This window comes from Schistocerca serialis, chromosome 10 (assembly GCF_023864345.2).
Source record: "Schistocerca serialis cubense isolate TAMUIC-IGC-003099 chromosome 10, iqSchSeri2.2, whole genome shotgun sequence".
NCBI lineage: Eukaryota > Metazoa > Arthropoda > Insecta > Orthoptera > Acrididae > Schistocerca > Schistocerca serialis.
The window spans coordinates 130,382,448-130,405,545 of record NC_064647.1 but is presented as its reverse complement, the minus strand read 5'-3'; the positions used below and the strand labels follow the sequence as shown (position 1 = coordinate 130,405,545).

At 42.9% G+C, this 23,098-nt stretch overlaps 1 protein-coding gene across 3 annotated transcripts in view; it reads right to left on the bottom strand.

Annotated features, from left to right (window-relative positions):
• Nucleotides 1-23,098, bottom strand: part of LOC126425091 (sensory neuron membrane protein 1-like) — a 454,807-nt gene that overhangs the window by 404,491 nt on the left and 27,218 nt on the right. For all 3 annotated transcript variants that reach the window (XM_050088008.1, XM_050088007.1, XM_050088009.1), the window contains exon 2: nucleotides 2,817-2,938. In XM_050088008.1, coding sequence (XP_049943965.1) covers nucleotides 2,817-2,924 — 108 coding nt within the window. In that variant the 5' untranslated portion in view covers nucleotides 2,925-2,938. The remainder of the gene's footprint in view (nucleotides 1-2,816; nucleotides 2,939-23,098) is intronic.

The following is a 23,098-nucleotide window of genomic DNA, read 5'->3' as shown; positions in this document are numbered from 1 at the left end:
ACGTGCCGCACATTGCAAAACATCTACCGCCAACTGTATGCAACAGGTATGGTCGTAGCACGCAAACGGGTCCGTAACAGGCCCGTCACAGGAGAAGCGGGTGCAGTTGGTGTGTTAGCTGCTGTTGCCATGAACCCACACATGAGTACACGGGACATTGCGAGAGCCGGTGGACTGAGTCAAAGTAGTGTCATACGCATACTGCATCGTCACCGCTTTCACCCGTCTCATGTGTCGCTACATCAGCAATTACATGGTGATGACTTTAATCACCGAGTGCAATTCTGTCAATGGGCGTTAACAGAGAATGCGTTGCAGTTCTACCTGTTTACCGATGAAGCGGGTTTCACAAACCACGGGGCAGTGAATCTACGGAACATGCATTACTGGTCCGTGTACAATCCTCGCTGGCTCAGACAGGTAGAGCGACAGCGACCGTGGACTGTAAATGTATGGTGCGGAATCATTGGCGACCACCCTTCATTGCAGGGGCCCAAACAGCTGCAACATACATCGCGTTTCTACAGAATGATCTGCCAACGTTGCTCGAAAATGTCCCACTGGGAACGCGTCGACGTATGTGGTATCAGCATGATGGTGCACCTGCACATTCCGCAATTAACACTAGGCTGACCCTTGACAGGATGTTCGACGGGCGTTTCATAGGACGTGGAGGACGCATAAATTGGCCAGCCCGTTCTCCTGATCTTACGCCTCTGGACTTCTTTCTGTGGGGTACGTTAAAGGAGAATGTGTACCGTGATGTGCCTACAACCCCAGAGGATATGAAACAACGTACTGTGGCAGCCTGCGGCGACATTACACCAGATGTACTGTGTCGTGTACGACATTCATTACGCCAGAGATTGCAATTGTGTGCAGCATATGATGGCCACCACATTGAACATCTATTGGCCTGACATGTCGGGACACACTCTATTCCACTCCGTAATTGAAAACGGAAACCACGTGTGTACGTGTACCTCACCCCTCATGGTAACGTACATGTGCGTCAGTGAAAAAGACCAATAAAAAGGTGTTAGCATGTGGACGCAATGTGCTGTTCCAGTCTCTTCTGTACCTAAGGTCCATCACCGTTCCCTTTGGATCCCTACGTAATTCGGTGCTCTCCGATACACACGATCGAACAGCGGAGGAGTGGTACTCAAGCGTCAACTTTAGGTTACAATATCTCCGGATGTAATTAACATTTTACAATGCAACAAACGGCACTGATTACGTATTTGTTTATATGTTCAGATGTGCTAACAAAACTAACGGGGTTCCATTTAAAAAAACGTAGGTTTGTGTTAAAAAACATACTTCCGTGCATTTTTGTATGGTTTGTATTAACCAATTACACTAGCTCCTCTCCTCACGTTCGGTCTGTGGAATCGATTCGTCAGTATTTGATGTGGTTTACGAAATATATCCAGCGGTAATGTTAGGTGACTCACCCTGTATATTATATATATGTTCTTGGTGTAGCAATTTTAATGGTCAGTAGTATATATATGTTCAAAAAATAAACACATAATTTCACACCTTTACGAAACTTTTTCTCGCTGACATCCACTACAAAATGACGAAAAATCAATGTTTATAGCTTACTGCTTCTTCTCTGTTCACACAGTAAAACCGCGCCATCATCATTACGTTAACCATTATTGATTCATTACTTCTAACTCTATTCGAACCTCATTTTGAGGACAATATTCACATATAACACCGATTATAGTTCCGAACTTATATCATTGTATGAGACATTGTTCACGAGATAAGACATCAAACACCTTGGGCTGCGAGAAAAAAAACTGCAGCGCGAAATTCGCTAGAGATACAAATGAAATATGTGTACACATATATGTGAAATACGTTAAATGTATGTGAAAAGTATGTGACATGTGCGTACACAGTCAGTTCACGGGTAAAAAGCTCCTGCTAAACCTCTGGATCGATTTCAGTCTTATTTCCTACAAATATTACTTACTATCTAGATAATGTGGGCTTGAGAAGAGCGGAACTTCTATTGGGGTGAGGATGATGGACAGGCAAGTGTTGTGGGGGAGGAGGAGATGGAGGGACACAAAGGGCGAAGGGGGAGATGGAGAGAGAGAGAGAGAGAGAGAGAGAGAGAGAGAGAGAGAGAGAGAGAGAATCGAGGAGGAGATGGAGAGAGAGAGATGGGGGGAGTAGATGGACAGTGAGAGTGGAGAGAAGCTGGTGGACAGAGTGGGCAAGAGAAGATGGACTAGTAGAAGTGTACAATAAATAAATAAATGTTTGTCATCCTACTGAGTGGTTCAGTTGGGCTGTAATTAACGTATGGTAACAAAACTTGGTATTTTACAGTGTTAACGTAGAATCCATGTATCGCAGAAAAAAAAATTGGTTCCAATTTTGGCCACCAGGTGCAAAGCTGTCGCTATAAGCATCTCATCCACGTCTCTGGTGCTCATATTGAACAATTTGTGTAAGCTGTGGTTAATAATTACATAAATATTATGCCTTTCTCAGATGTTTGACGTTTTCTCCCCACATCTCATTCATAATCCATTACAGATGGGAACATTTCTGTATGTCTTTCTTGCATGCACAGCACCAGGTCCGCATCCAGTGGCCAAATTTGAGAACAATTTTTCTTCCCAGATTACATTAACGCACTATAATATCTACTAAGTTTCCCAGCCGTACGATAATTGCGGCCCACACTGGACCTCTGTGAGTGGCTGGACTTTAATTGATCCAGTACGAAGGTAAGAACGTTTAGACAGTTATTCTCTTTGACAGTGCGCACCAGGAAGTGCGATACTCACGGAGGCTATCTGGCTGGAGATGAGCTTGGGCATCCCGTACCAACCGGCGACCACAGCCATGAAGAAGACGCCTCCCCCTCCAGCTGCGAGACCCACGGGAAGCTGCATGGTGTCCCCACTGTCTGAAAGCACAGCGAGAAAGTTACCGGTCAATTACAGGCGGTGCTATCAAAAGCTTCGTTCAGCAGTTATCGCATGAGCCAAATAACTTCGTGGACTCCATGTTGCAATGTGGCAGTGTTGAGAGTTGGCGCTCTACACCCAGCCACGCATGGCAGGCCCCTGTTTCTACACTCATGCTCATAAATTAAGGATAATTGCAGAATGTGGTGCCACACACAACGTGGCACTACACAAAACTGGCGCTAATAGCATAGGCACATAGAAAACACAGAGATCTGTAAGTCCAAGGTATTGGTGATAAGTTGAGAAAACTGTCCCGAAACACATGTGCTAAAAAACGCTACTGTTTCCAGCGCATGTACCCTGACATCAATATGGGATATGATCACCATGAAAACAGGCCCCACAACGGGTTGGCATACAAAGGATGAGGTGTTCGAGCAGCTGCTGGGGTATAGCCTCCCATTCTTGCACCAGAGCCTGTCGGAGCTCCTGAAGTGTCCTCGGGGTGTGAAGACGTGCAGCGATACGTCGAGCGAGAGCATCCCAGACGTGCTCGGTGAGGTTTAGGTCTGGAGAACAGACAGGCCACTCCATTCGCCTGATATCTTCTGTTTCGAGGTACTCCTTCACGATGGAAGCTCGGTGGGGCCGTGCGTTATCATCCATCAGGAGGAAGGTGGGACCCACTGCACCCCTGAAAAGGCGGACATACTGGTGCAAAATGACGTCACGATACACCTGACCTATTACAATTCCTCTGTCAAAGACATGCAGGGCACCAATCATAATCCCACCCCATCAAACCACGACCTCCATACAGGTCCCTTTCAAGAACATTAAGGTGTTGGTATCTGGTTCCTGGTTCACACCAGTTGAAACCCCGGCGAGAATCACTGTTCAGACTATAGCCGGACTAGTCCGTGAACGTAACTTGGGACCAGTGTACCAATGACCATGTACTGTGTTCTTGACATCAGGCTTTATGGCCTCCCCTGTGACCAGGGGTCAGTGGAATGGACCTTACAGGTCTCCGGGCGAATAAACCATGTCTGTTCAGTCGTTTGTAGAGTATGTGTCGGGAGGCAACTGTTCCAGTGGCTGTGGTAAGCTCCCGAGCGAGTGTACCTGCAGTATTCCGTGGCCGTCTGCGGGCACTGATGGTGAGATATCGGTCTTCTTGTGGTGTTGTACACTTTGGGCGTCCCGTAATGTAGCGCCTGAACACGTTTCCTGTCTGCTGGAATAGTTGCCATAATCTTGAGATCACACTTTGTAGCACACGGAGGGTCCGTGCTACGACCTGCTGTGTTTGACCAGCCTCCAGTCGCCCTAGTATTCTACCCCTCATAACGTCATCGATGTGTGTTCTTTGACCCATTTTCGACACACAGTCACCATTAGCATATCTGAAAATGTCTGCACACTTACTCTCACTGCACCGTACTCTGACATGTACCAACACACCTCTGTGTATGTGGACTGCTGCCAGCACCACCGTGCGATGACCACAGGTCAAATGCACCGCATGCTCATACCCCGAGGTGATTTAAACCCCCAAACCGCCGACGAGAGCGTTGTCTCACCATGTATGAGCATTATCCTTAATTTATGAGCATGAGTGTACCTACACAACAGGCATCGGACCTAGCACACTGCAGCTGAGAAAGAAATGAGCACGATGGGCAAAAGGTTTGTCACCCACAGCACGCGGACACTAATGCCAAGTAACACCTCCTCTTCCCTTGATAACAGCCTAGTCCAGGGAAGAAGACGGTCCACATATTTCTTTAGTTTCTTCAGATATGTCACTTCTAGCTGCCATCCCTCATTGGTGATTACATTCTGTAGAACTACCATACCGCAGTGACGTTGACTGCTGCGTTTACACCCACTGTTGCAACTAGACCCAGATATTTTGTATGGAACTGCAATCGGGTGATCTGGCATCGTCAAACTAGGAGCGTCTGTGTACAACCCTGTGGACAGGGGTACCCTGCAAGATAAGAATGACCGCACCACACTTACCATGACGCAGAAGAAAGAGCACTACTCGATCACCAACAATATTCATGGTCATCTAGAACGAGTGGGTCCAATTCATGCTATGAAATCATCCCTAATGCCGGGTGCGGCAGTGAAACGAGCGATTTTGGAACTTCATGTGCCCGAGCGGTTCTAGGCCCTTCAGCACGAAACCGCGCTGCTGCTACGATCGCAGGTTCGAATCCTGCCACGGGCATCGATGTGTGTGATGTCCTTACGTTAGTTAGGCTTAAGTAGTTCTAAGTGTAGGGGACTGATGACCTCAGATGTTAAGCCCCATAGTGCTTAGAGCAATCTGAACCATTTTGAACGTAGTTGCTTGGCATTTTCAGTCTTACATATTTGTAGTCTTAATATCTTGCAGGAGTGGCACCGGAATTCTGCAAAATGTGGTAGGGAATACAAATGGTTGACTTCGGTTTATTCTGAGGATTTTAGGAAAGAGTGGTTCACGTGTGTAGAAGACAACATATAGGATGCTGGTGCGACCTATTCTTCAGTGTTTAGGATCCGTACGAGGTCGGATTGATGGAAGACATCGAAGCAACTCGTAGGTTCGAACAACACGTAAGTGTTATGGAGATGCTTCGGGAACTCAAATAGAAATACCTGAAGGAAATGCGACATTCTTTTCGAGAAACACTGTTGAGAAAATTTAGAGAAGCGGCATTTGAAGCTGACTGCCGAACGATTCTGCTGCTGCCAGCATACATCGCGCCTAAGGACCACTAAGATAACATACGACAAATTAGGGCTCATTCAGAGGTGTACAGACAGTCGTTTCCCTCTCGCTCTGTTTGCGAGTGCAACAGGAGGGGAAATGACAAGCAGTGATACAGACTATCCTTAGCCACTCACTCTACGGTTGCTTGCGGATTATCTATGTAGGAGGGTTGGAACTTTAATAGAGGCGGCTATTTATTTCCAGCTCGTTCAAAACAGACACGTGTTTCAAAGTTTTTCTGACCTTCAGAGTAGTCACCAGCATTGTGTATAACCCGTTGTCAGCGTTGTGGAAGTCGTAGGGGACTCTTAGCAGTGCCAGTTGTGAAACTTCCTGGCAGATTAAAACTATGTGCCGCACCGAGACTCGAACTCCTTTGCCTTTCGCGGGCAAGTGCTCTACCATTTCGCAGGAGAGCTTCTGTGAAGTTTGTAAAGTAGGAGACGAGAGACGAGGTACTGGCGGAATTAAAGCTGTCAGGACGGGGCGTGAGTCGTGCTTGGGTAGTTCAGCTGGTAGAGCACTTGCCCGCGAAAGGCAAAGGTCCCGAATTCGAGTCTCGGTCCAGCAGACAGTTTTTATCTGCCAGGAACTTACATATCAGCGCACACTCCGCTGCAGAGTGAAAAATCTCATTCTAGTGCCAGTTGTGTTGACAGTTTGAGCGGCTCGGTCTACTGAACGACGAATTTGTAGCAGTTCTGAAGCGAATGCCGTGAAAGGTTTCCTTCAGTTTAGAAATCGAGTTGAACTCACGAGGGGAGTGCAGTAGGTGGTATAGCACTTAGCAGCCCCATCAGTCAAACAAATCAGTAAGAGCTTGCATTGTACGTGCTTGAGCATTGTCCTGCAAAATGATGCTCAGGTCCTGGAGAAAGTGTCATTTCTGTCTCTAAGCCGGTCGTAGGTTGTGTTCCAAAAATGAACAGCATAGAGAGAGAGAGAGAGAGAGAGAGAGAGAGAGAGAGAGAGGTGATGACACTTTCTGCAGGATCTGACCATCATTTTGCAGGACAATGTTCAAGACCGTACAGTGTAAGCTGTTACTGATTCGTTTGACTGATGGGGCTGCTAAATGCTACACCACCTACTGCACTCCCCTCGTGAGTTCAACTCAATTTTTTAACTGAAGGAAACACTTCACGACATTCGCTTCAGAATTGCTACAAATTCGTCGGGCAGTAGACCGCGCCCCTCGAACTGTCAACACAACTGGCACTGCTAAGAGTATCCTACGACTTCCACACCACTGGCAACGGGTTATACACAATGCTGATGACTACTTTGAAGGTCACTAAAATTTCGAAACTCGTATCTATTTTGTGCGAGCTGTAAATAAACAGTTGCCACTGTTAAATTTCCAACCGTCCTAGATGTAGATGTAGATGCAGATGTAAAATTGATAAAAGGTTCGCAGAAGAGCTTCTGTAATGATTGGAAGGTAGGAGACGAGATACTGGCAGAAGTAAAGCTGTGAGGACCGGGCGTGAGTCGTGCTTCGGTAGCTCAGATGGTAGAGCACTTGCCCGAGAAAGGCAAAGGTCCCGAGTTCGAGTCTCGGTCGGGCACACAGTTTTAATCTGTCAGGAAGTTTCATATCAGCGCACACTCCGCTGCAGAGTGAAAATCTCATTCTGGAAACATCCCCCAGGCTGTGGCTAGCCCATGTCTCCGCTGTATCCTTTCTTTCAGGAGTGCTAGTTCTGCAAGGTTCGCAGGAGAGCTTCTGTAAAGTTTGGAAGGTAGGAGACGAGATACTGGCAGAAGTAGAGCTGTGAGTACCGGGCGTGAGTCGTGCTTCGGTAGCTCAGATGGTAGAGCACTTGCCCGCGAAAGGCAAAGGTCCCGAGTTCGAGTCTCGGTCGGACACACAGTTTTAATCTGCCAGGAAGTTTCATTCTCTGGTGTGTACACACCTTTTCCTCATCCACTCCTCTTTCACACCATATCACACATTTCCTCAAAGTTCTGTACCCACACTTTATAGCATGTACCGACGGTACTAAGGCATGACGTGCTACGTTGTAAAATGCCTTCACGGCAGCGGCTGGTCACGGGCCCACAACGCCATCTCAACGAAATATGAATATCATGGTCAATGGCAAATGCTTGTTGCCCAAATGGGAGCACACTTTACAGTTCGTGTGAGGAAATGCCATTTTGCTAAAACACAAGTGATTTATCTTGGCCTTATTAACAGTCGAGAAATATTGTGAATAGCTTCTCGACTAACTTCTGTGGTACGTGATTTTACGACGCCACAAACAATTAAACAATTACAGTCGTTTCTTGGATTATGCTATTATCTTTGAAATTTGATGAAGGGATTAGCTGAAATTGCACAGCCACTAACCAAGTTGCTAGACAAAGGTGTTGGTTTTCAGTGGACAACACAGTGTCAAGAAGCATTTGAGAAACTCAAGGAGACAAAATCAGATACTGTGTTAATATTCCCCGACTTTGAATAGGAACTCATACACTCATGTGATGCCTTGTGTTGTATTTTTAGTAGTAAGTTTGATGGGGAAGAAAATCTGGTGCCGGCCATTGTGGCCGAGCGGTTCTAGGCGCTTCAATCCGGAACCGCGCTGCTGCTACGGTAGCAGGTTCGAATCCTGCCTCGGGTATGGATGTGTGTGATGTACTTAGGTTAGTTAGGTTTAAGTAGTTCTAAGTTCTAGGGGACTGATGACCTCAGAAGTTATGTCCCATTGTGCTCAGGACCATTTCTCATTACCTTAGTCTTTCTTCCATTTACTCTCCAACCATTTTCTATACTCGCTCATTTCATTCAGTATATCACGCAATTCTTCTTCGCTTTGAATGAGGATAGCAATGTCAAAAAAATGGCACTGAGCACTATGGGACTTAACATCTTAGGTCATCAGTCCCCTAGAACTTTGAACTACTTAAACCTAACTAACCTAAGGACATCACACACATCCATGCCCGAGGCAGGATTCGAACCTGCGACCGTAGCAGCCCCGCAGTTCTGGACTGCAGCACCTAGAACCGCATGACCACTGCGGCCGGCAATAGCTATGTCCTCAGTCCCATAGTGCTTAGAGCCATTTGAACCATTTTTTAAAATCTGGTGGCATATGCATCCAAAAATTGAATAAGGTTAAAAGTAATATTGTTGTTGTTCTTGTAGTCTTCAGTCCTGAGACTGGTTTGATGCAGCTCTCCATGCTACTCTATCCTGTGCAAGCTTCTTCATCTCCCAGTACTTACTGCGACCTACACCCTTCTGAATCTGCTTAGTGTTATCATCTCTTGGTCTCCCTCTACGATTTTTACCCTCCACGCTGCCCTCCAGTACTAAATTGGTGATCCCTTGATGCCTTAGAATATGCCCTACCAACCGATCCCTTCTACTAGTCAAGTTGTGCTACAAATTTCTCTCCTCTCCAATTCTATTCAATACCTCCTCATTAATTATGTGATCTACCCATCTAATCTTCAGTATTCTTCTGTGGCACCACATTTCGAAAGCTTCTGTTCTCTTCTTGTCCCAACTATTTATCGTCTATGTTTCGCTTCCATACATGGCTACGCTCCATACAAATACTTTCAGAAACGACTTCCTGGCACTTAAATCAATTCTCGATGATAACAAATTTCTCTTCTTCAGAAACGCTTTCCTTGCCATTGACAGTCTACGTTTTATATCCTCATCATCAGTTATTTTTCTCCCCAAATAGCAAAACTCCTTTACTACTTTAAGTGTCTCATTTCCTAATCTAATTCCCTCAGCATCACCCGACTTAATTCGACTACATTCCATTATCCTCATTTTGCTTTTGTGGTTGTTCATCTTATATTAGACAACTGAAGAAGAAATTTAGTAGTTATTTACAGAAGCTCATAATTTCGTTGCAATTTTTACTGCTGGAATTTCATATTAGGGACTTCATTTCTCTGGAGTAGTTATTAGGTTTGAACGATCCATCAAGCTGATAAATGAGTTGGGCATTAAAAGTAAGTTAGTTCGACTATGAAGTGTTTCACAAGCCAGGAGCCAAACGTAAAAAATGCTGATACTGTAAGCAGGAAGGCAGCAATTTTGCAAATAGTAAGTCGCAGCCGGGCAGACTGGATAAAGGCACAATCAGCTAAAACTGAGTGTCAAATAGTTTCCAATGCAACCTCAGCTTGAAACGCAAGAAGGCTTGCTATGCAGAACTACGAAGTCAGCACATTGTAGTTCCTAGAGCACTGAGAACAAAGGTGTTACAGCAAGCACATTACCACATCTTATCAGGTCACAAAGGGAAAAGAACAACTGATAGGCATGTAGTCGAAAGATTTTGGTGTAAAATGGCTACCAGTAATGTGGAACAATATGTAAGAAACTGCATCGCATGTGCACAAAGAGCGGATTGAAGTCGTCAGAAAATTGAGTTACAGAGACTACCAGAAGCTGACAAACCATTGTCTATTCTAGGATGTTTTAGGACCTTTTAATAGAACGCAAGTGGATGATAAATATGCGCTTACATTGTTGGATGATTTTCGACGACGTTTAGTTGTGGTGGCCATTATCAGATCAGAAGGCGAGTACAGTAGCACAGGCCTTGGTAACAACTGGTTACTGAAATTTGGTGTGCCAGAAACCTTTATTACAGACCAGGGAGATAACTTTCTATCCAACTAATGAAACAGTTATGTCAGTTATTGAAAATGATGAAACTGCAGACGAGCCTTTTCCATCCTCAAACGAATGGAAAGACAGAATGAACTCACCATACTATATTGAAAATACTACGCCATTGCTTAAATGCGCAGCAGTCACATTCGGAAGTATATTTAAGTTTTTTTGTCAGTGTATATAATTCAAAATTTCATACTGGAGCTGGGCCCTCGTAATACGACATAGTATTGGGCTACAAATGTCACCTTCTGATGTAGTTCAACCTAAACTGGGTCCACAGGGTGAACCTGTGAAAATTTTGCGAAGAATTGATAGAAATTTTGGAAAGCGTAAGGCAGGGCAACACAAAAGCTTTAGAGAAGCAAGAATGTGTTGGGCAATGGACAAGTAAGCTATCACAACATAGAAGAAAACAGTGGGTGTTACTTCCTAATCTGTATACTTCTAAGGATAAAACGAGAAAGTTTTTAACAAAATTTCATGAGCCCAACCTAGTTATCGAAATGACTTCGCCAGTCAACCTAAAATTGCAGTTGCTAACTAGTGCTTCGGTAGTCCATGTAAGTAGCGTCAAATCGTTTATAAGTGAAATTGATGCTCTGCGGCAGATTTCTTCAATCGTTGCGGAAAAAAGAATTACCAAGGTGATAGGAACAGCAGAGAAACATACCGTATGCATTTATTTCTAGGAAATAGCGTAAGTTTTATGTAAAATGCGCATATGGTATTTGTTAGTTACTTAGTTTTGTTCTAATTTTCTTTAATTGTCATGTTCCGTGTTTATTTGCTTGTATAAAGGAGGGAGGGGATTGGTGGTCCTTCCATTTCTCTCAGGAATTAAAACTCTTGTATGAGGAATTGAGGAGTCAGTTGCAACAGTTAATAGAAATAGTACCGCAGATGCTAACAAGTAATAAACGAGGTTACTTAGACTTCGGACGCAAACTATCAAAAATGTGTTTGGAACAGCAGATAATGAAGATATCAAAAATTTAAACAGCGCAATTGCGGAAGATACAAAAACAAAAGTAGATCAGCACACAACACGCATAGGAAACTTGGAGTAAGGAATACTCAGTGTTGCTAAAACAGTATGGAACTTAACAGAATTAGAACAGAATGCACATAACACCATGCATGTCTTAAATAGTAATTCAGAGGAAATACAAACTTTGTTATGTGAACTAAATGAGGAAGTAGTTATAGCTACATCGTTACAAACCTTATCAGGCAGATTGGACGATGGAAGGATTGAGGTGGAAACTTTGCATGAAGCAGTCCATCATGCTACTTATGGACAAATGAGTGCAACGTTATTAAACCCACAGCAAGTTTTGATGACATTACGTAAATCAGAAAGAGACTTTTCATAGGGACTACAACATGTTGTTCCTTTAACCAAAAAGAATGTAGCTTTATTTTATCGCATATCTGATGTAAGAGTGGATACTGCTCAAGCTAGATCGCACATTAAAATACAATATCTAGTGGTAGGAATAAATAGGCAGTACCAGTGTTGCACGGTACAGCCACATCCTATTAAATAGAATACAATCATGAAATGGACATAGATACTAATTCACGAAGCATTATGAGTGTCCAGATACAGAGATGTTCATATCGTTATATCTGTAGCAGATTTAAAAGATTATATTAAAGAAAATGTTAATATTCGTCCAAAGAGGGTGATACAAATGAACAACCAGTGACGTGAAATGCAGTTGTTCTTAGGGAAAATGGGAGCAGTAGAGCGCAAGAAAAAAATTTTAGCCCTCAGCCAAAATTACAGGAAACTGGAGATCACTGAATTTACTCCATACATAAACATGAAAGAGTAATTATCACTTGCTATAAAAATGATTAAGCAACTGTGATAAAGAAACTAGAATTGCAGAGCAATGGTTTGTTAGTTAATGGAACTAGGTATGAAATAGCAGGAGTGTAATTCCACTTTCTAGTTACCATCATGGACACAACAATGATTAGCATATCTCAACCAATGTTGAATTGGGCGGAAGAACCACCACACAAACTACCTAAACAAAGCCTAACTTTTATTTACAGCACCATATATTCCACTACGCTACTATACCTAAAAAAACTGTTAACTTCAGAAAAAGGACAAATTTCAGTCAGTCAAATAATACAGACATGTGATACAAAATAACAAGAAAGACAAAATTCATTTATTTTCAGTGTATCAACGAGAAGCATAATCTTCATTCTATTGTTCGTTCGTGCAACTTACTTTTGTATAAAACATAAGATATCTGATTCAAATGAGGCCAACATCCATCACATACCTAATGAGTGGATATGAACTAGGAATAATTAATGTAAGTGGGAAGCGTAAATAGTGTATGCAACCAGGACAGAATGACAAATTATATTAATGAAACTAACTAATATACAAGGCATAGGTTGGAATCATCCCAGAAAACAGTTATAGAGTAACATTTTTCAAATACAAGGCTGGTATAGACTAAACAGTAATAAGTGAAAGAAAGAGAAAATTCTGGATGACTTTTTTTTAAAGAGGAGGAATGTGCTATGGCACAGAACAGCACTTGTAGAAATTAGAAAAAAATTATTAAAACTCACTCAAATCGTCACAGGCAAAATCAAGTCATGGCAGAAGCAGGAAGCCAACCAGTTTGCCACAAGTGGGTCAGGTTATCAGCGCATTAAGACGCTGTATGCAAAATGAGGATATGCATTCAGCAGGAAGCGGAGTGTGACGGAAAACCAAGGGAAGCGAGACAAGCATAATCATTAGCTCGTTAAAAACATGCTGCAAGAAACTCAACGTCTTTCACAAGAGCACGTAATGACGAACTAAAACTGCTGTTAACAGCCTGTGTGTAGCTGACACCTACTTCTGTTAAAATTTGTAACATCTGGGACCATTTCACATTTTCGAACACTTTTTCCAACTTGACACATCCTGTGAACATTCCTTGACTTTTCTTCAGTCTTTCTTCCGTGATAATGAATCGCAACGTAAAGACTGCCTCAAAAATCCAAACTGGTTGACATCTAACATACCTTCAATTTCCTTTTGCATTCATCTGTGCATCATTCGTATCTGCAGCTTGGATGTATGAGCTGTTAAGTTGATTGTGCTATAATTCTCGCACTTATCGGCCCTTGTCATCTTCAGAACGGTGTGGGTTATACTTCAGGATGTCTGATCGTGTGTCGCCAGTCTTATATATTCCACACACCAATTTCAATAGTCATTTGGTTGCAACTTTCCCCAGTGATTTTAGAGTTACCAATGGAATATTGTCTATCCTTTCTGCCTTATCTGACCTCAAGACTTCCAGAGCTCCTTAAATTCTAAACCTGGATCTTCTGTCTCTTCCATCTTGTTGTGGTCTTCAGTCCTAAGATTACCTTGAAGCAGCTCTACATGCTACTCTATACTCTACAGAGCTGCACCATACATCATTCTGAATCTGCCTGTTGTATTCATCTCTTGGTCTCCCTCTGCGATTTTCCCCTCCTCGCTTCCCTCTAACAATTGTTGATCCTTCGACGCCTCAGAATGCGTCCTATAAACCGATCCCTCAGGTTTTGCCACAAATACCCGTTTTCCCCTGTTCTGTTGAGTACCTCATTAGTTCCGTGATGTACCCGTCTAATCTTAAGCTTTCTTCTGTAGAAAAGGCTTCTATTCTCTACCTGCCACATTTACTTCCACACGTGACTACACTCCATACAAATACTTTCAAACAAGACTTCGTAATACTTAAGTCTTTATTCGATGCCCACAAATTTCTCTTATTCAGGAACGCTTTTCCTGCTATTGCCAGTCTACATTTAATATCCTCTCTACTTTGGCCATCATTAGTTCTTTTGCTGCCCAAATAGTAAAACTCATCTATTACTTTAAGCGTCTCGTTTTCCAATCTAATTCTCTTAACATCACCTTATTTAGTGCGCCTACATTCCATTAACATTGTTTTGCTTTTTTAAATGTTCTTTTCAGGACACTGTCCATTTGATCTTCCAAGTTCTTTGCTGTTTGACAGAATTACAGTGTCATCGACAGACACTAAAGTTTTTATATCTTCTCCCTGAACTTTAATTCAAACTCCAGTTTTTTCTTTGGTTTCTTCACTGCTTGTTCAATGTTCAGATTGAATAACTTTTGCGATAGGCTACAACCCTTTCTCAATACCTTATAGAGCACTGCTTCTCTTTCATGCCCCTTGATTCTTATGATAACTGTCTGGTGTCTGAACAAGTTGTAAATATCCTTTTAGAATTTCAGAGTATTCCGCTCAACTTTGTCAAAAGCTTTCTCTATAAACGTAGGTTTGCCTTTCCTTAATCTATCTTCTAATATAAGTCATAGGGTCAGTACTGCCTCGCAACACTGGACTCGCATTCGGGAGGACGACGGTTCAATCCCGCGTCCAGCCATCCTGATTTAGGTTTTCCGTGATTTCCCTAAATCGCTCCAGGCAAGTGCCGGGATGGTTCCTTCGACAGGGCACGGCCGACTTCCTTCCCCGTCCTACCCTAATCTGATGAGACCGATGACCTCGTAGTTTGGTCTCTTCCCCCAAACAACCCAACTGCCTCGCATGTTCCTACATTTCTCCGGAATCCAAACTGATCTTTCCCGAGGTCGGCTTCCACGAGTTTTTTCCCCCTCTTCTGTAAAGAATTAGCGTTAGTATTTTCGAATCATGACTTATCAAACTGATAGTTCGGTAATATTCACACCTGTTAGCTACTGCGTTCTTTGGAATTGGAATTATTACAGTCTTCTCGAAATGTGACGATATTTCGCCTGTCTCATATATCTTTCACAGCAGATGGGAGAGTTCTGTCATGGCTGGCTCGCCTAAGACTGTAGTTCTGATGGAATGTTGTCCATTCCTGGGGTCTTGGTTCGACTTGGGTCTTTCAGTGCTCTGTCAAATTCTTCTCGCAGTATCCTTTCTCCCATCTCGTCTTCATCTACGTCCTCTTTCACTTGCCGTCAAGTTCATTTCCCTTGTGTAGCAGGTCTACATATCCCTTCCACATTTCAGATTTCTCTTCTTTGATTAGGACTCAGCTCTTCATATTCATATAGCTGCTTCTCTTTTCTCTAAATGCTTTTTTTAATATTCCTGTGGGCAGCATCTACTTTACCCTAGGTAAATACATTTCTAAATCCTTAAATTTCTGCTCTAGCCATTCCTGCTTCCATATCGGCTCTAGTTTCCTGTTCTATCACATCAGATATTTCCTTCCCTTCATACAAGGGTTGTCCAGCAAGTAAGATCCGATAGGTCACGAAATGGAAACCACTGGGAAAATCTGGTAAAGCTTTGCACAGATGTGTTGGTCAGTGTCTCTAGTATGAACGTCGATCGTGTCGCGTCGCTCTATTCAGTTCTGCGTGGACCGTGAGCATGTAGAGATGCGTAGGGAATAGCGTCTGCCTCCAAGTATGAGGGGCTGGTTAGAGATTTCGCCTGTGTCATGCAGCCCACATAACACAACTGTCGAGCAGTTCCTTCTTCATGCCAATTCCCAGCCGCACATTGCAGGGGCAATGAAGACGCTCCTGCAGCGTTTCCGATGAGAAGTGTTTGGTCATTCACAATACAGTCCGTAATTGGCTCCCCCTGAGTCTCAGCTCTGCTCACAACAACCGTTAGCTATGAAGACAAAATTTTCCCAAAGACAACGAGCTGCAGACCAGTGCAGATAACTGGCCGAAAGCACAGACGGCTGCTTTCTATGTCGAGGATATTGGGAAGTTGATACAACACTACGACAAAAGTCTATGTTGGAGCGGCTACTACGTAGAGAAGTAGGTGGAAGGTGTACCTAACTGTTGCAAATTAAACGTTTCTGGTTTTCACTGTTCTTTCTATTTCGCGACCGATGGGAACCTACTTTCCTGACAACCCTCATAGATGACTTCAGTGTACTCTTTCCAAGTATCCTCTGTCTCCTCTGCATTTAGCAGTGAAATCCCCATTGTACTCTTAATGTTGCCGTCCTTGCCTTTTATTTCACCGAAGATTGTTTTCACCTTCCAACAACCATTTCTTTTAAGATTTCTTCACATCTTTCTAGCATTCATTTAACCTTGGCTTTCCTGCACTTCCTGTCTATTTCAACTGTAAGACATTTTTATCGCTGTATTCTTGTCTTTTCCTGGACATATCTGTACTTCCTTCTTTCGTAGATCATTTAAAATATTTGTTCTGTTACCTAAGGTTTCTTCGCAGTTATCTTGCTAGTACCTGTGTCTGTATGTGCAACATCTGTGATCAGCCTTTATAGAGATGTATAAGCCTCTTAAGCTGAACTGCCCAATGTGGTATTCCTTATCGCTGCACCCACATCTTTGGAAAACTTCAAACGCCTCTCGTCATTACTGAGTATTTCGATGTCTCGCTTACTTCTACGCTTAGTCTTCTGTACGATCCTCTTAAACTTCAGTGAATTCTTCGTCATTATTAAATTGTGCTCCGATCCTGGGTACGTCTTGCAGTCAAATACCTGATTTTGACTATGATGTGATCCAGCTGGAATCATCCCATGTCTACGAGCCTTTTCCAAGCATACCTCCTCCGCTTGTGATTCTTGAACAGAGTAATCGCTGTTACTAGCTGAAATATATTGCAGAACACAATTAGTCTTTCTCCTTTATCATTCCTATTGCCAAGACCATATTCTTCCGTAAGCCTTTCTTCTATTGCTTTTCCTAAAAGCGCATTACAATCCTATATCGTTATCATATTTTCACCCCCCTCCTTTTCATACTGTATGAACGGTTCAGTACCCCCATATGCTTTCTCTATCTGCTTTATCTGTCTCTTCATCTTCTGCTGTTGACGTCGTTATTTATATCCGAACTCTTGTTTTGCTGTCGAGTCTGATCAGAACAAACTTATCACTGAACTGTTCACACTAACTCATTCAATGCCCTATCTTTCTACTCACTACTACTCCCCTTATACCATTTTCTACTGCTGTTGACATTACCCTACATTCATCTGACAGGAAATCGTTACCTCATTTCCATTTCATTCCACTGCTGTTGACATTAACCTATACTCTTCTGACCAGAAATCGTTACCTTCTTTCCATTTCATTTCACTGATCCCACCTATAGATTGAGCCTCTGCATTTCTCTCTTTAGGTTTTATAGCTTTCCTAGCAAGTTCAAACTTCTGACACACGCCAGTTGGTCGTTCGATCTCCTTCTCATGGTCATCTCCCTCATGGCAGTCCCCTCCCGCAGATCTGAATGGGGAACTAGTCCGGAATCTTGTGCTAATGGAGAAGTCATCATGACACTTTTTCAGTCACAAGCCAAATACACAATATGTGTCTTTAGTGTAGTGGTTCCTATTTCCTCCTGCACCCTCATGCCATTGATCACTGCTGATTATTCCGCCTTTTAGGGGCAGTTTCATACACCAAGAGAGTCCCCTGGAAGTGTGGTCGCTTCTCTGCCATTTTCACAAGGCAGTAGACAAAATGAGGGTGACTTCTTATGGGGGAAGTCTTTGGACGCCATTGATGATGATTTTATGCTAATGATCGTTATTCAACATTTAAGAAATCGGTAGGTTCGGAAATGGGACTCAGAATGTTTTAATCACGAGTCAAAGAAGGTGCTCCTTACACGTAGTGAAGGTAGTTTTTCAGCAGTCGCTATACGAGGTGCGGCTAGAAAAAACCGGACTGATGCTGGAAAAAACATTTATTTACAATTATTTACAATTTCATGTTATCTCCTTCAATGTACTCTCCTCCTCGGTCTCTACACCGCTCCATACGAATTTTCCACTGTTCATAGCAATGCTGCAGATCATTTTCGGTAAGTCCATACATTACTTCCGTCGCTTTTTCTTTTACTGCTTCAACAGTCTCAAATCTAGTTCCTTTCAAAGCTGACTTGACTTTAGGGAAAAGAAAAAAGTCACAGGGGGCCAAATCAGGTGAGTAGGGTGGATGATCTAAGATGGGAATGTTGTGTTTTGCCAAAAACGTCTTCACTGATAACGCACTGTGAGCTGGGGCATTGTCTTGGTGAAGGATTCATGACTTTTTTCTCCACAAATCGTTCCGTTTTCTCCGTACTCACTCACGTAGGGTAGCCAGGACGCTAATGTAGTAATGCTGATTCACTGTTTGTCCCTCTGGTACCCAATCAATGTACACAATCCCTTTGATGTCAAAAAAAAAATTAATCATTGCCTTGAATTTCGATTTTGACATTCGTGCTTTTTTTTGTCGTGGAGAACCAGGATCGATTGGCGTTTAGTTTCGGGATCGTAAGTAAAAAACCACGATTCATCGCAAGTAATAACATTTTGTAAGAAGGTGGGATCACTTTCAATGTTTTCCAGGATGTCAGAACAAATCATTCTTCGGCGTTCCTTCTGTTCAATTGTGAGACACTTTGGAACCATTTTTGAACACACTTTGTTCATGTTGAAACTTTCATGAAGAATCTGCCTAACACTTTCCTTGTCAACTCCTGTTAACTCAGACACTGCTCTGATTGTTAAACGGCGATCTTGTCGAACAAGTTTACCGATTTTTTCAATGTTTGCATCAGTTTTTGCTGACAATGGTCTGCCAGTGCGAGTGTCATCACTGGTGTCTTCGCGGCCATCTTTAAATCGTTTAAACCACTCAAACACTTGTGTTCGCGATAAACAATCATCGCCGTACACTTGTTGTAACATTACAAACGTTTCACTTGCAGATTTTCCTAGTTTGAAACAAAATTTGATGTTAACACGCTGTTCTTTCTGTACACTCAACATTTTCCGACGCACAGACAAAACGTCAACTACTTAAAACAGACGCCACGGGCAGACTGAGTGCAGGAGGCAGATGAAACTCGAGCAGTAGGCGGAGCGAGAGTCACGTGACAGGCCACGCGACTTTCAGCCTTATTGCATTCGTTTTATTGTTTCACCAGTACTAGTCCGGTTTTTTTCTAGCCACACCTCGTATGTTTCAAAAACTGATGACACTGAACTGCTGTAAGCCGTCATCTGATACCTAACAACACAATATTTCAGTTTGTAGCAATTCCGAAATGTGGTGCTACAGAAGAATGCTGAAGATAAGGTGGATAGATCACGTAACTAATGAGGAGGTATTGAATAGGATTGGGGAGAAGAGAAGTTTGTGGCACAACTTGACTAGAAGAAGGGATCGGTTGGTAGGACATGTTTTGAGGCATCAAGGGTTCACAAATTTAGCATTGGAGGGCAGCGTGGAGGGTAAAAATCGTAGAGGGAGACCAAGAGATGAATACACTAAGCAGATTCAGAAGGATGTAGGTTGCAGTAGGTACTGGGAGATGAAGAAGCTTGCACAGGATAGAGTAGCATGGAGAGCTGCATCAAACCAGTCTCAGGACTGAAGACCACAACAACAACAGCACAAAATTAAGACAACACAAATCGGCGCTTAGCAACGTGTAATGAATTACCTCGCATCTGTGGAGAAGAGGGTAAAGACGAAGAATTGTGGTACTGTTGTTCCGGGTGCAGTACTTGCAATCAGGTTTCATGTACTGCAGAAGACACCCAAAGGCTGTTCGAGAAGACTGCTTCTCCAAGAAACGAACATTCTAAAAATTGTAAAATGTGAAAATACAAGTGATTACACATTCCATATTACTGTTTAAAAACATTCCAATATCCTAACTCTAATGGCGATTATTTTCGCTCAAGAGTATTTGATATTAGCTTCCTTTCTGCAGTCGGCCGCTGTGAGCGAGCGCTTCTAGGCGCTTCAGTCTGGAACCGCGCCTCCTGCCTCGGGCATGGATGTGTGTGATGTCCTTAGGTTAGTTAGGTTTAAGTAGTTCTAAGTTCCAGGGGACTGATGACCTCAGATGTTATGTCCCATAGCGCTCACAGCCATTTGAACCATTTCCTTTCTGCAGCGCACATTTCTCTAAGTACTGCATTGTACTGTTTTTTTACTTTTATTTTTTTACATTTAAGTTGTTTTACATTTAAGTTGTCCGAACTATTGTTTTTAGTTTACTTATTATGAGTGCATCAAAACAATAGTTTTTGCTTAAGTGTACCTATTCCCCACATCCCTCTTACACAATTCAAGCAGTATAATGAACCTGACTCTTTGGTGTTTTGCAAGTTCTATTTACGTTCCGAGGACCGTGAGGAAGTAATCTCAATGTGCACTACAAGACTGCAACCAAACCAGATAATGAGTCGTGTTTAAAAATTATTGTGCTCTCGGAACTTTTCGTAGACTGAAGGCGGAAAGTAGTGACAAGTTACAGTACGTATCAGGATAACTGTAATATTCATTAAATGTTTAAGGTCTCCATTTCACACTCAATGGTGTATGTATTGATCTAGCTTATACGCCTGGAATTGACTGGTGTAATGTCGTGTCGGAGAGGTCATGGTGACCCTTGACCTCTACTAACCTGTTTCATTCTCTGACATTCAAATCTTCGTTTCCTCTTTCCGATAAAAGGGTATGAGTGTTAAATTTAGATCATGTTGAGATTATTAGGGGCTTTATTCCAGTTTCACCTCGCATGAAAGATTCACTTTACAGACGCAGCACGAGGTCCTGGTGGGGAGGCATAATCTCCGTAATTGAAGGACCAGTCCTTTTCCTGTCATCAGGGGCGAACTCCCTATGAAATATTCACATAAAGTCAGACTGATTCCTTACATACAATTTTCGGGTCGTATTTCTAATTCCATTATTGACTGCCCTCGTATCGCAAGACATACAGGCATATTGACCGTTCCATTAGCTGTGCATTCGCCTTTTGTTGCGTAAGACATGTTTCACGTGACATGTAGCCATTGTTTCAGATCTTATTACTCTTGGACATAAGACGCTTTCCCATACTGAATTAATTTCTTTGAAAGTAAGAGCGAAAGAATGGGTAATCGTCCCAAACTCCCGGCACTCACCAGCAGTGACGCGCTTGAAACCAATCGCAGTTTACTCTAAATGTATAAAGATGTAAGTTAATGCGGATGAGTAAGGAAAACAATTATCTAATGTTCCAATACAGTATCAAGAGTGTGCAGGTAGACACTGCCACGTCCATTACATACCAAGCCGTAACTTTGCGAAGCAATACGACTGAGCCGAATTAAAAACAGTCTCAAGTGCAATAGAAGACTTATTGTACTTCTTCCACAGGATGACCACAGCATTTACGAAAAAGACTATGTAATATCAGTATGGCCTTATTGTAAAGTTGTTTTTGCAATGCTTTTTAGCCTGAAGATGAGGTATTACCTTGAAACATGCCGCTAAATAAATAAGTAATACAACACTTGGCAAAGTTTGTGACTGGTAGCGGTAATTTAAAAAAAACATTTACATAAAAAAGTATTTCTTTAATATTACGCTATAAGCCAATTACCACAATGCTAATTAATTCCTTTTTTGTTAGGCTTGATGCTCCAGTATAGCTGCCTATGTACAATGGCAGCGTATACATTTATAGAAAATATTTTTAAACGAAACTGTACCTCTGGCCTAAAAATTAAATTGGAAAATATTACAAGACGCCGTTTTGTATTTATTGAGCTTAATCACTTCAACACTTTCAGAATTAAGAAGGTTTTTATCATTTTATCATTGCCGGCCGCTGTGGCCGAGCGGTTCTAGGCACTTCAGCCCGGAACCGCGTTGCTGCTACGGTCGCAGGTTCGAATCCTGCCTGGGGCATGGATGTGTGTGATGTCCTGAGGTTAGTTAGGTTTAAGTAGCTCTAACTCTAGGGGATTGATGACCTCAGATGTTAAGTCACATAGTGCTTAGAGACATTTTATCATTAATGGCGTCGCTTCAACAAAGCACGTACACAAAATGGCCAGGGCAACATTTAATTACTACGTAACTGAATCATAGATGGGGAAGGTCCTTTCTTGCAACTTACAAAAACACACTCTACAGTAATTATTTGGATATATATTTAACAAAAATTATAATAACGCTACAGATAAATGTATTAATTACAGAGTGTGATTTACACGCGGCCATCAACTAGGACATCAGAACCAACAAGACACAGAAGACTGTGAAACCAAAAACGTGCTTTTCTTTCATGCCACGAGACAAAGATTACAATTAATACGATTCTAAGAGCGCATATTCCTAGAACTGACTATATCGGTAAAATCACAGTAGCACTACAACATATCATAGGGAATCTTATCGAAACGCACCATTAGCGAATCTGGCAAAAGGAAAGGTATATGTGACTGTAGGCTTTCCCGGCGTAAACGTTTCGGGAGGTGTCGCGAGATATCAACGCTACCACCTGGCTGGAGACCCGAGAAACCTTCATCAAAAGGAAAGGTGTCGCAATATTCGTTCGAAAGGTACCCTCCGCCACGTACCGCCTCCAGTGGTGTCGCGACAGGCGTGAATGGAGGGACGAATGGAGACGTGTCGTCTTCAGCGATGAGAGTCGCTCCTTCCTTGGTGCCAATGATGGTCGTATGCGTGTTTGGCGCCGTGCAGGTGAGTGCCACAATCAGGACTGCATACGACCGAGGCACACAGGGCCAACACCCGGCATCATGGTGTGGGGAGCGATCTCCTACACTGGCCGTACACCACTGGTGATCGTCGAGGGGACACTGAATAGTGCACGGTACATCCAAACCGTCATCGAACCCATCGTTCTACCATTCCTAGACCGGCAAGGGAACTTGCTGTTCCAACAGGACAATGCACGTCCGC